Source organism: Monomorium pharaonis, chromosome 7, assembly GCF_013373865.1.
Source record: "Monomorium pharaonis isolate MP-MQ-018 chromosome 7, ASM1337386v2, whole genome shotgun sequence".
Lineage (NCBI taxonomy): Eukaryota > Metazoa > Arthropoda > Insecta > Hymenoptera > Formicidae > Monomorium > Monomorium pharaonis.
In genome coordinates, this window is record NC_050473.1 from 1,970,354 (window position 1) to 1,984,738 (window position 14,385).

General features: G+C 34.4%; 3 protein-coding genes across 7 annotated transcripts in view; 1 reads left to right on the forward strand and 2 right to left on the reverse strand.

The window, feature by feature from the left end:
• Window positions 1-895: 895 nt before the first annotated feature.
• Window positions 896-4,570, reverse strand: LOC105836698 (FK506-binding protein 59). Its single transcript, XM_036289949.1, has 6 exons — window positions 4,372-4,570; window positions 3,795-4,133; window positions 3,266-3,386; window positions 2,937-3,184; window positions 2,369-2,878; window positions 896-2,028 (listed from the first exon to the last, which is right to left on the reverse strand). Exons 2-6 carry the CDS (start codon window positions 4,128-4,130, stop codon window positions 1,861-1,863), a joined length of 1,383 nt encoding a protein of 460 aa, XP_036145842.1. The 5' UTR covers window positions 4,131-4,133; window positions 4,372-4,570; the 3' UTR covers window positions 896-1,860.
• Window positions 4,571-5,717: 1,147 nt separating this feature from the next.
• On the forward strand, window positions 5,718-10,841 carry LOC105836695. The gene is made up of 4 exons (XM_012680910.3): window positions 5,718-6,273; window positions 6,386-6,532; window positions 6,987-7,079; window positions 7,282-10,841. Exons 1-4 carry the CDS (start codon window positions 6,133-6,135, stop codon window positions 9,952-9,954), a joined length of 3,054 nt encoding a protein of 1,017 aa, XP_012536364.1. The 5' UTR covers window positions 5,718-6,132; the 3' UTR covers window positions 9,955-10,841.
• A 539-nt stretch (window positions 10,842-11,380) lies between these two features.
• LOC105836694 (protein kinase C and casein kinase substrate in neurons protein 1) overlaps window positions 11,381-14,385 on the reverse strand; it is a 54,860-nt gene continuing 51,855 nt past the window's right edge. For all 5 annotated transcript variants that reach the window (XM_012680908.3, XM_012680906.3, XM_012680909.3 and 2 more), the window contains 3 exons: window positions 13,502-13,659; window positions 13,233-13,393; window positions 11,381-12,975 (listed from right to left, as the gene is read on the reverse strand). In XM_012680908.3, the coding sequence (XP_012536362.1) occupies window positions 12,860-12,975; window positions 13,233-13,393; window positions 13,502-13,659 (435 nt within the window). In that variant the 3' untranslated portion in view covers window positions 11,381-12,859. The remainder of the gene's footprint in view (window positions 12,976-13,232; window positions 13,394-13,501; window positions 13,660-14,385) is intronic.

Genomic DNA, 14,385 nt, shown 5'->3' on the forward strand with positions numbered 1-14,385 from the left:
AATGTTTCCGAGATTTATAGCCGGTTTTTATATTTTAAGACCGTCTTAAGTATGGTTCTTAAGATATCATAAATCAATCGCAAGAGCCGTATTTTTTTTTTTTTTTTTCAAAGTATTACTTAATATACCCTACAAATATATATTATACGTATGTATGTATTCGGGCCACAAATACGAACCGCTATTTTCTATTACGATTCCTATAGTTTTTTACGAAAATCGCGATGTGGCAGCAAAGTACTCAATTCAGATTTTTATCACGAACGCCAGTCTCGGCGGCCGGCACATGATGCAAAATTCTGATCTCCATGATGGCTCGAAGGATTGTAAAGCCGTCCCTGTGGTCGTACACGCGTGTGTATATGTATAATGTACATATATAATGTACTAATACTGCAGATAACATATCAGAACGTCTAGACGACATGTCTAGACAATTAAGGGAGCTGACTTTTCGAGTTAAACGTTTGCTCGTACATATTTCGAAGCATGTGATCACTGGTGATCACGATATAAAATTTTTACATTGCTGTTTCAGCCTTAGCGAATTTCATATTATGTTCTATATTTAACTATTTAATAATGAAAAAAGGCACCGCAATTATTTATTCAATTATATGCAATTTACTCGAATTATAAATATATTTATGAATTTCGAAGTAAATGCAAAGTGTTTCCATACCTATTAAAAATTATTTAAAATTCTTCATGAATTAATACTTTTGTACATGTCGGATATGGACTGTGCCACTGGGATTAGAATTACAATATATTTATTCAGTAGTTAAAGTGTCAACTATTGAAATGTCTATTAAAATGTCAACATATAGATAGCCGGGTCCATTTGCTATCATTAGTTAACTTGTACGTTGGTCCAAGATGAAAAATTATTTTGTGTGCTAGCAATACTATTACTTATATTCTACATAAAATTATCATATATAAAATACATGGTATACACAGATAAAACATATAACATTATTTATTGAGAAAGATTCTTCGTTTATGGATCAGAAATTATCAGCAAGGAAATCTAATTCTAATGGAATAGTATCACCAATTAAGTCAGATTTAATTCTTCAATGTTCTTCTCTAATTTTGTAACGTCGTGTATAATTCACGAATCAATGCGGATGACACAAGAATGAAATATATATCGCTAATAAGTTATTTTTATAGAACCAGTGCATACAATCAATTTTATTTTTCTATTGATGTACAAAAATTTTATTTTACTTTCATTCCATGTACATTTATTCATGGAGACTGTATGCACATACTAAATTCTTATTCTTTTTCTAAATCTACAATGTACATAGTAATGATTGACGTGGTAATGTATAAACCATGGCACTATATAATTACTGGAATGATGTAATTTGATATACAATAACTTATTATCGCAACAGAAGAATTATTGTAACAGAAGAAAATTGACAAAATTGGAACAATCGCTGAAGTATGCGGAACGTAGCCATGTTTTAAAAAATCGTATTAATAAAACTACGTTTTTAAGATCTCAACAAATTGTATCCATCTTTTCGAAATTGAAAGATAAAAATGTTTAAGAAATTTTTATGCTGGCTATTTAATACACTCATCGTGCATTAAATATCGAAAATTTCATATATGGATCCATTTTACATGATAAAATAAGCATTTAATGTCTTGATATATGCTTTTTTAAATATATGTAAGATATACAATTCAATTTTCAATTTTCATAAAAGATAGCAGAGTAGCATACTTAGAAGGCACTGAAAATAAAGACTGTTGAGACCTCATTTTGTTGGCAGTTATGCGGGGCAGTGTAACGAAAGAGAAAGAGAGAGAAAGAGAGATATAGGAAAGGATTATTGTTTACATGTTTTTGAATTCACCAGAACCATTAGCGTTGAGCATGAGTATGTTAGGATTTTCCTTTTCAAAGGCAGTCGCATCTCTACCTCCAGGTCTCTCCTCTTGTCCCCATTCTCCTAGAGTTCCATGCATCACATCTGGCAGTTCCTTCAGTTTTTGCTCCTCCTTCTGTGAGATTACTAACGGTTTATGGTCCAACGCAAACACATTGATAAGTTTTCAAGATTTATTTGGGTTAAATTAATCAGCCTTTATGTCGTTCATAATATTTATAACAAATGCAGAGTCTATAGGCATGATATCTAGCCAATATTAAAACATGAATGATAATAATAGTTTGTAAGCGTGACTGGACAATGTAGAAGTAAAATCCTTAGTTTTAAATAGCTAAATGTTTATAATAAACTTCACCAATGACCAACATTAATTGATACAAAAAAACCCCGGCACATGAAAAAGGTCAATATCGATTAAAATTTATTAGCCAACATTATTGTTTTTCACAAACCTGTTTATCTTCCTGCGCAAACTTATCGAACATGTTCGCGTAAAGTTTCTTCTCTTTAGCTAACTGCTTCTTAATGAGAGCATTACATATTAAAATTTGTTTAGATGCGGCCGTATTTTTCGGCGATACTTTTAGAACCTCTTGGAAATCGTTGACAGCGATCTCGGGCGATGAGAGCCCGAGGTGCGCCTGTCCTCTTCGAAACAGAGCCTTTTCGTTCTGCGGATCCAGCTCCAAAGCCTTGGTACACTCGTCCCTAGCCAAAAGGTTCTCGTTGGTTTTCAAATAGCATAGAGCGAGATTTAAGTGCCCTGCTATCAGAAGACTATCTTTCTCCTTTTTGAGATCATCCTCGAAACCTGATTCGCCGTTTAAGTACTTGAAAATTTTCTGGTACGCTTTAATTGCTAAATTGAGTTTATCAGACGTAAAATATTTCGTTCCTTTATCTTTCTGCATCTTTGCTTGCTCTAATTTTTCCGATGGCTTCATTGACCATACACTTGTCTCCTATAATAAATAACATTTAGTAATTAAGAAACAATTTTTTTTCAATAATCGCAATTACCTTCTCAAAGTTTTGTAACTCTATTTCATATTCTATGTCTGCATTCGGTGGAATATTATATTCTGGATTTCCTGCATTCTTAAATGCATATTTACTTTTAATTAGTAGTCTAGACTTCTCGCCCTTCAAAAAACGCTGCAACGCTATTTCTACTCCTTCTACAATTCCAACAACTTCTCCTTCTCCAAGGACAAATTCTACATCTCTATCCTCAAATACTTGACCATTGTACTTTCCAGTCAAGTGTACTAAGGAGAGTACAGAGTTTATTAGATAAAGAATATACAGTATATTTCAAGTCTAAGGCAATTAAATCTACTGATACTAACTTTTTACACTGCTACCCTCCTCCGGATTAGCATAGCTCTGACCAGCAACAATTTGGAATCTCTCAATGCTTTTATCTTTATCCGGACTTAAGTCTTCTCCACACCAATCAAGTAATTCAACCTACAAAGATATGTATATGAATAATAAATTTTATATACATACGATATGCATATTAAAATATTACTAATTTAAATCAGAGTTGTGCTGTAAACTTTAAAGTCTACATTGATTATACATCTACATTGATCATTATGTATCATTTATGTTATATTTACACGAATCTTTCTATCTAAGCGATATAAATTATTATAAATTAAATAATACAATACAGAGAAAAATAATTAAGTTACAAGATTGTTAGTATAATTTATTTGGGTTAGTACAACTTGAATATTGATAAAGTAAAAATATATATTTAAAAAATGGGAATGCAATTTGTATTGCTTCTAATAAAATCTGAATCTTTTATTTGATCCATTAATTATTGCTCAATGACAATCATGAGAATGTCAACAAATGTTCACTCACTTCAAACTTTAACGTAGCATCAGCTGGAATCAACGGTGGACTACCGTGGCTGCCATAGGCATATTCGGGGGCACATGTCAGCATAGCGATCTCACCCTTCTTCATGCTGGCAACACCAATGTCCCATCCTTTGATCACACTGCCCGTCCCAAGATTGAATTTGAATGGTTTGTCCTTATCCTTACTGGAGTCAAACTTGGTGCCATCCAGTAAGGTGCCGGTGTAGTGGACCTTCACCTTGCAGCCAGTCGTGGGAGTTAAATCTCCGGATCCCTCCTTGATAATCTCCTTCAACACACCCCGGTCCTGTGCGGGAGTCAGATCTACCTCGGCCATTCTCTGTGTGCGAAAGGGAAGAGTGATTATTAAATCGAAAGGCTTTTCCCGCCGCGACGTTTACACGCAATGATAATGCAATTATTTCGGATCTGGCGATCCTTCCTTCTACGTCGAACCTTCTCGAACTGAAATGTTAATGCGTGAATGCTAATGACGGAGGAAATGACTCCGCAAGATGCGCCGCTCGTTTGCGGTTAAATTGTGTGAAAATGTTAAAATCGAACGAAGATATACGTACGGTTTGCGAAAAGGAGAGGTATTCGGACGTACGGCGTAGCGCGACGGAGAGTTTTGCACGAACTCAGCGAACTCAGCTGCACGCGTACCGGGCTGCTCCGAAATAATTGTGTGTTGCTGATCGGCTTCCTCCACAATCTCGTGCACCGGGCCACCGGCGTAAATCGATTTCATGGAATTTGCTAGAAAATTTGGTATCGCACCTCCGACGGTCGATACACAATTCTTGTACGCATTTCTGAATATTTAGTAGCTATACAGAGAAGATTTCTGCATTACTGACGCTAGCCCCCGCGATTTCTATATTACCGATACACCGGAGAAGAGTGTTTTAAAAAATTTCTGCATTACCAAAGCTGCGTTTTGTTTCACGCATAATGCGCATAATGCATCGTTCCTCTTTGTTGTTTGTCTGACGTTAAACAAAGATGAACAATGCATTATGCGCATCATGCGTAAAACGGAACGCAGCCCAAACTCACTTCAAAAAAATTTAATTTTTTCAATCCTAGATAGCACACGATGGGCGTTTTCCAACAAGGGATACAGCTAGTATAACACCGTGAATCATTTTATCCTTGTTGTTTGTCAATGTTAAACAGAGATAAAATAATCCACTGTGTTACATTACTGTGTTCTTCCGTACGTGTCACTTGTTGGAAAACGCGCGCCCAATATTTATAAAATATTTATAAAATATTTATATTTATTTGAATATTTTATAAATATATTTTTGTGGCCTTAGATTTGATAGATCATAAAGATTTATTATAAATATTATAAGAATATTTATGAAATATATATTTATAAATATTTTAAAAATATTACTACAAATCTTATTTTTTATTTACTATAAATAATTTATATTGTATAAAATATATTTAGTCTATTTTATTATACAGATTTTTTCTTCATATATATAAAATATGTATAAAATATTTATATAATATTTTTTAAAATAAATAGAAATAAATATTTATGAGTATCATTAAAAATATTGTGTGCTGTCTGGGATTTAGCAATAAATTATTGACGCATGTTTCGTTTTATTATCGATAACAGTATAACAATCTATCTCAATCTTTAAATGTTAAATGTCATTACGCGCGCGTTATACCTAATTAAATAATTAATTATTTAAATAACAAACATTTAATTTTCTACAATCGATTTGCTACAAGCTCAGCGTCCCTTCCATCTATCCAATAACCGACGTGGAAGCCGTTCCGAGTTTCGAGATGGCTCGTTCTCGTGAGTCGACTCGTCCTCTAATTCGGCTGGACCAATGGAAGCTCCGCTTCACTGAAGCGCCCGCCAATCGCCACAGAGGTTATTTTCAATCCGACGCCAGCGCGAATACATGGCGATTACGCATTTTGGTCGGGCGCGCGCCATATTTTTATTCCGCGCGCTTTGCTGCGCTTTCGCTGGTTTTCGCGGTGAAGTTATGGCGGATGGTTCTCGGTTTCGCGACGTGTGAATCGTTTTCGTGGGACTGTGGCGTATTTAGTGGCGAGTGGAAGTTCCATTGAATGGATACGACGATCGGGAATTCGTCGAAGGTCGGCGTCGACAAAACCGCGTATTCTACTCTGCCAGCGCTACGTCCGCATCGAAGTCAAGTGACTGATTAGGTTATTGGCGGTAAAGTCCACGGCCGCGGGAACCCAACCGAACGCAAGTATCTCTCGGATTGCCGCATCAAGTAAGCTCGCCCTCCGGGCCGTCGGTCACCCCGCGACGAACATCTGCCATCGACGCGATGTCCGGCAAGCACGAACCGTCATTGAACATGACCGAGCGCTGCCGCATTTGTCTAGTCGATCACGGCTGCATGACCAGTCTGCAAAATGAGCGTCTGGAGAACAAGCTCAAGGATCTTACCAAATGCACTTGCATCGACGTAAGTGCACTTCATTCTTCTTACTTCGCCAGTTCCTCTTCGCCATCTAATCGCCGTCTAAATGTTTGGATACTTTCAAGTCGAATGCTCATTCTATCTTTGTCTATCATAGGTCAAATATGAGGAGAATCTACCTGGAGTTGTGTGCCATGTATGCCTGTACAAGCTCAATATGTGGAGTGAATTCAAGGAACAGTTTGTACAGTCCAACAAGATTCTCTTGGAACAGCTAGAGATATCAGAAACATCCGACAACACTGTAAGTAGTCTTTTTTTTTGCTTTTATGTTGCTTTACATAATATTCTTTTGGTTGAAGCAATTCTTAGTGTTTAATAATGTTTTTGTTTTAATTATTAAATATATTTTTTTCCAAACTGTATGAGGAATGTGTTAAATTTGAAATGCAATTTTAAACCAAAACTAGAAATAATATCTTAACTAAGATAATATTTATTATATATAAGTTCTTTAAAATTGTTTAAGATATTAGATTGATCAATTTAATTTGAGAAATTATTTCTAGCTACAGTTTACAATTACATTTTAAATCAAACAATATCGATATATATCTTATACAATTGAAAAGTGTATTCAATTATTGATAGAGAAATATTAAGATCCAAGATCAGTTTTGATTAAAAAATGACATTCCTATTCTTTTTTTTGTGTCATAGTTTGATATTTAATTTGTAATTTTTCTTTTTTGTTTTAGATTAAAGATTCTTCCAGGAATGAAAGTTGTACAACAAAGAGTGCAGAAAGAAAACGTAAAAACGGCGATGATAACGTTTCTGACATTGAGAAGGTATTTTGTTTTTATATAAATTTGATAATTGTTTTATGTTTTATAATAATTTCTTAACTCTATTTTTTTATTTCTAGATGTATATTATGATTAATCTGATAATTTATATCACTGATAATTTTGTGCTTAACAAACCTATTTAGTTGACATATCTAAGAGTCATTTGTGACAATCAAAAAATAATCCAACTGTTTTGTTTCAGAAAAAGTCGAGGATACATGGATCTTCAAAAGTTGTAAATACGACTTGTGACACAAACCAAGTTATGTCAGACGTAATATGTATATTGGATGACGACAATTTAAATATCCCAAAGGACGCGAAAAATGAGGAGTATATGGATGGTAAAACATATTCGGGACCAATGAGGGTTAGATTGTTACCCGCGAGACGCGGTAGAAACATCGAACGAAGGAAGGCTTCCACGAAACGTTGGGTAGAAAGGAAGAAGGCGCTTATAGCGGCGACAGGAGAGAATGTGTCTGATACCGATTCCATAGCTTCTGATGATGTGCAATTATCGCCAGTGCAGAAGGCTCGTGCAAAGACCAATGCAATGGACAAGGATGTAGAGAGGCAGAAGAAAATATCGAGAGTGCTGAAAAATCTCGAGACAAATCTCACGGAAAAATACACTGGTTTCCTTGATAAGGACACAGATTCGGACACGCGCAGAACGAGATCGATCAACAAAGAATTGATTGCCTCGCCACTGAGTAACAAGAATTCGTTATTGAGTCAAGTTGGTAAGAGAAACATCACCAAGAAAACTGAATTCTGTCTAGACAGCTCAATGGAAAATGAAAGATCTTCCTTGGTAATGGATGGCACAAGGAAATCTGACGATCAACCATTTACACCTCGCTCATTGAAATCCGAGTTGATAGTCGGCGATATCACTTATGCCGTAACGTCAACTTTGGTTCTTGTGGATCCGTCGAATCTTAACGAGAACGTTAACAGTTTAACGAAGGAATCTCACAAAAACCTCGACGAGAGTAATCGAGAAAACACCGATATTATCGACGCGGTTCAGCTGCGTAGAATAAATCCCATGACACCCATCATGAATAGCAAACCTAATGGCAAATTTGTCGAGAGGTGTTTAAACATCGAGGTTGAGGGTAGTGAATTGGAGGTTTTGAAACGCGTACAAAGCGAATTGGCGATTTTCGTTGAGAGGGAGATGAAGCAAAAGTTATTTGGTACGAGCAACAGCGTCGCGAAGACTGCCAAAACGGACAACGTTAAAACGAATAGCGTAACTTATTTGCACCAAAAACTCGATCAGAAGTTGAAGGATATAGTGGAAATAGCTATAAAGAAAAATATCGATGCTTCTGTTGGGAAGAAAAATGACGCATGCGGCCAGACATCCACGAACTTTTCGTTAATGTCTGCGAAATCGGCTATAAACTCGCCCAGATATCAACCAAAGGTCTTGCTAAAACGTTTAGACATAACGAAAGAGAGCAAGCACTATAATATTAATAATGCTCATGTGTTGACTTCGCCGAACCGTAAGCTCGCTGAACCGTTTAGCGTGATAACTCGTCATAAACGTCAAAGTATACCTCCAGTGAGGTATGGCGATTTTAACACCTCTACTTTGTACTCAGATTCCGATGACACATTGGATGAAGATGATGAGTTTGACGAGAAGCCGAAAGCAAAAAATTCGACGAGGCAGTCGACGATCTCTGGCAACAAATCATTGGGAAAGAAACAAGATGGACAGAAAGCTAATTCTGAGGAGATTAACAAGGTCGAGGGTGCTGTAACTGAAAATCACATATGCGGAGTATGCGGACTTACGTTTCACTCTCGCAAGGATGTTGAGACACACGTGCGTACTCATAAAATAACATCGGGCGTTATGCAGATTGTGTTACAAAATGAAAACACGGTTATGCCGCTTATGAAGACTCAACAGAACAAACAGAAGATGATGCGCTGCAAGAGATGTCACGAGATAGTCGAGGCGCGTCTTGTGAAGGCACATGTATGCAAAACATCCCTTCACAAGTGTTACGTTTGCAACTCCATGTTCCGCACGAAGAACCTTCTCGCGAAACACTTGGAGAGTCATGATAGTTCCGAATTCAATCTAGTAAACGCAATCGGGAATAAGAAATTAAACAATACAGATGCGAAAGTAATAAAAGTTCTGCCGATGTCGCAAAAGAATCAAGTACAAGGGACCGAAACTACGATAAAAACACTGTCTGGTGTAACCGAGAAAAATGACATCCAGTCCGATAAGATAACTAGTACTGGTGTAAAACTTGATAGCACAGAAAATATTCTTAAAAAGCCCAAGGAAACGTACACCTGTTTCGTGTGCGACAAAATTTTCACTGATGAAGAGATATTGAAGGATCACTTACAGAAGCATTGTGACGATCTGAGCGAAGGGGAGCAAAGCAATAACAAGGAGCAGTACCAGTGTGCTATTTGCAGTAAAACTTTGGAATCAGATCAAGCATTAGAAGAGCATGTCGGCAAACACTTGTTCGACGACGAAGACGACAACCCTAATCTGATTAGCATAGGTCAGGGCAGTGAGAATAATGATAAGTCAAGGGAAACCATAGAGACGTATCAATGTGGCCAATGCTCAGAGACATTTGATTCGGAAGTTTTGCTAGAGATGCACATGCAGGCACACGAGGAAGAAGTCGCGATAGCGGAATGGGAGAAACAAGGGATGAAGGTCTATCAATATCAATGCATGCTCTGTGAAGAATTATTCAATACGGAAGAGGAGTTGACGCAACATTTGGATATACATAACGCAAATCCACATGTATGTCAGCTGTGTGATAAGCCGTTTCGCACATTAGAAGATCTACAAGAACATGTCGCGACTCATTGATGTTCTATTAAATATGGTTTAATAATTTATAGACATTAACAGATACAATATCTTTGGAACGACGAAAAGCAAATAATAATCTACTATAATAATGTTTGTTATCATGGTTGTTACAAGATCTGTCGAGTAATAACTGGATATAAAAAGATAGAATAAGCGAATATATAAATTAACTATATGAAATGTGTATACAGCAACCGCCATATGTTTGCTACAGAGTTTGTTACTTTTAGTTCTTCCTTATTTACGGACATAAATAATTATATATATATATATAAATATAATATAATTTATAAAACATGCGCTAATTATATGTGCGTGTTTGTAATTAAAATTCTAAAATTTTTTGGTTCTTAAGAAATAAATTTTACTACATTTATTATAAGACAAATAACGAAAAGATTTATTTTGATCCAAAATGTTAGATTAAGATGACTGTGTTTAAGAACGTTATTTAGATATAAGTCTTGAAGAGTTTATGTTTTAGAATCTAAAATTTAGATAATGTGTATGTAATCTATTTGTGTAAGTTAATAATATCTTATATCATTTAAACTATATATTCTGGACTTGGTACACTTTCTGTTATACATACATACATATATGTAGAAAAAAGAACAGCTTTTTATACAGAACACTTGTATCACTTTACCGATGTTTAATGAATGTAACTGTTAGATTCTTAATGAATAATGTGATACATATTGTAAATATATCTCACAGAATATAAGTTGCCTAAATTACCAAATTTCTATAAAATTAATGTTTTAAATAGGAATAAATTTCAACTACACATGTAGGTAGAATAAATTTTTTCATAAATTACTAGGGCTTTCCTTTCGGGAAATATCTTCGTTCGTAATAAATAAAAAAAAATTTCTCCGAAAGTTTTTGAAATATTTCATTTATAAAATATCACGGATAAAGAAAACTTATTTTTAATAAATATCCATTTAAAATGTTTATACAAAGTATATTACAACTGTATAATACTGTATACTTGATATCTCATTGACACTCTATTAAATGTGTAACTTAAATGGATAAATAAGTGATTGATACATATATTATTAAGATAAAATTTTTCGAATATAATTCCTGTGTAGAGTTATTAGTGGTAAATGTGCATAAGTATGTGTGTGAGGTAAAGTTTTATTAAGTATAAATAATTTACATCATAAAGCATTCTAAAAAACAATTGTTTAAACAAATGACCTTTAATTTTTCTTGCTACAGTATGTATTCTTTATTAATTTTAATGATTTATAATTATGCTATTATGATATATTTTACACATAAAATTTCGATGTTACTTTGATTTAAAACACAAGTAATTGCGTTATTATCTCAAAATCATTTTGTTTTCAATTTAGTCTGTAACAAAACATCAGTATCATAAATACAATTCTATAAATTGATAGAATAATTTATGTAGAAGTCATTTATTAAACATACATAATAAATTTTATACACAAGCTACAAAATATACTTAACAACTTTATGAGCTGTCAACATACTTTATAAAAGGTAAATTCAAGGATTAATTGAATGATTGTAAAAAATCAGACTAAATTTATAATTTTACTATATATTCTATATGATATTTACATAAATACTGTGTACATAGACACAATGTATTCGTAATGAATACTTTGTTTCTTTTTAATGTCTATATAATCATAAATCAAATCCCTATGACTCCGCAGCTAACAACATTAGATAACTCAGAAAATGTTTTACGGAAAGTTTGAAAATAAAAATGTTAGCTACATGTTAATTTTTACACAATTCATGCCAACTCTCGCTAAAATCTCATACACTTAATTTCAGGCAAAATTCATTTCGTTCAATACATACGTGGTATATTTGGTAGATCTTATTATATTAATTAAAGTAATGGTTATAATATATCTTTATTTTTTTCGATTATAATTCCAAAATATAATAACGATCTTTCTTTTGAAACAAAAATAATCGAATGAAAAAATTTTTTTTAAGAATTCTCATCTCAAATTCATATATTAAAAGCAAATTTTATATGTATATATTTTAGATGAAAATACTTTTCTTCTACATTGTCTTGTAACATCGACAATTCATATTTTTCATCAAAATTATCTCGATTATAAGATTTAATTAATAAATGGAACAATTTCTGGGTCCCGAATTTCTTTTATATTAAATTTATGCCCATTAGTCTTGTAGTTTTATGTTCACATATTTTTAACATATTGTAACACTTTAAATTTTTGTTAAACGACAATTAATAGTTTCTAGGCTCTTATATCTATTATGTACAATGACACCATTTATATAGACATTAGTTTTTAATAGTACTTTAATAACAATAAATTAAATAGAACTCTCGCGTCTCAACCAAAAGATTCTTTTTTGTTACAACAATGAGTTACAACAATGAGTCGTAAAAGTACAATATTCCAATATTCTAAACTCGCTATACGCGCGATATGCGCGTGTAATCCACGTTTATCTATAGCGACTAACTAGTGAAGGATTTTAACTAACCTAGCTATCTAAAAACAAATTTCATTCTGAGTGTGAGGGATATTTTTTCGTGTGGGAAATCGTTCATTCAAACTCCGCTAGCCGCGAAGGAAAGATCTCGAAGTAGAATCGCCACTCGCCATTTATACAATTCAGTAAATGCAGACAATTAGTTTGCACTTTATTTAGATGTATTGGATTTCAAAAGCTATGTTGTAATTCGGGCCTTCATTCATTCGTCATTAAGCCATGTTCTCCTATAGAACGCTGCAAAACTGACGCCCCGCGAATCTCCACTCGCCCAAACAAATAGCGAAGAGAAACGAAACATAATTTTAATCTTCGCGGAGATTACACATTTAAGTAACTAAATTGTGGATTTGGCTTTGCATTAGTTAATCTAATCTTGCGACACCAAGCCTACATAATTCGCCGGATAAAGGCCCACTTTGCCGTCTTTCCTTCCTTTACACCATCCTTGTTCGTCTTCATCTTCTAATTTCTCGAATACATCTCCTAAAAAAATCCAATAAATTAATATTATTCGACTTTTTTGCATAGCAGGTAATTAGTAAAGTCATCTAAGATTGGATTGAGCGTCCTCAAAATTGCGAAGAACATCTTTTTCTCAGTAAATATCTCGATAATAAACAATGTAAAAACAATATTATAATATCTTACTCAATGATATAAATGTAAATAATATATATTGAGTAAGGAATTATATACAGTTACATTATTGTTAGTTGATGTTTACTGGATTTCTATTATACCTTGCTTGAAACTAAGTTCGTCTGCTTCGGCTCCTTCATAATCGTACAAGGCTCGCACGGGAACCCCGGGTTCTCCATTGTCGACCAGCGGTTCACCACCGTCCTCGTCCCATTCCTCTTCTTCGAACGGATTCGATTCTTGCTTGGCGTTAGTACCGTTACTGCAATTATCATACGTTTTAGTAATGCAATGCATATCAATAATAGCATCAATTTATTTTTCGCGCGTTACGGGAACTTACGTAAAATCTTACGATGTGAAAACTTACGTGATAGTCGGGGTCCTGCTGACGTCGTCGGTCTCATTTTTTTCCGAGGATTGTTTACTGGAGCTTATAGTGTCCGTTTTGTCCCCATTATTGCCGTCCGCTGATATCACTCGGCCGGCGGATTTCGATTTTGATTTATTATTGACCGGTGAAAATTCCTGTTTGAACGGGAGGGAAAAAATATCTTAGTATGTACGTTTCGATGAGATCTGTGTAAGTGCGTACTGCGATACCGAATGCACCGAATTTCTCGATGAAAACGACATGCGTGCAACCAAGTGTATGACGCTACGAGTCGCGCACGCCTGCGAAAATATTTTACGCTTGAATGAGCATGCCGATGATGTATGTGTGACTTCGTTTTAAAGCCTATCGCTACTTCTCAATAATCTTGCGTGCGTCAAGAGGATTCATTATATCTCGAGGTTTTACATTCGATTGCGATAAGGCTCGACAACAATGTAGGAAGTCTATGTACTTTTATGGAGAAGATAGCATCCGGATTCTCATTCCCATTAAATATGTACCAATTTTCAAAAATTGCATATTTACAAAGCACAATTTGGCTCCAGATTACGCGTCTTTAAATAAACAATCGTGACAATGAATCGTGCGTGATCCCTCTTGATAAAGTTAAATTATAAATTATAAATAGTTAAAAAGTAATACTATTTTAATTTCATATCACCAATATCATTACTGTTATTGCGTTATTGACAAGACACATTTTAAACAAGATGTCCTTGTACGAGAATAATAATTTAGCTATCGGCTATGTACAAATAGTTTTATGCCATGCAAGAAATTAACCCGCAGAATCGCCGGTAGCCACCGCGTTTCCTTCGGAACTTGTTTCTCTTTCGTAAAAATTTGTTCGACTACTA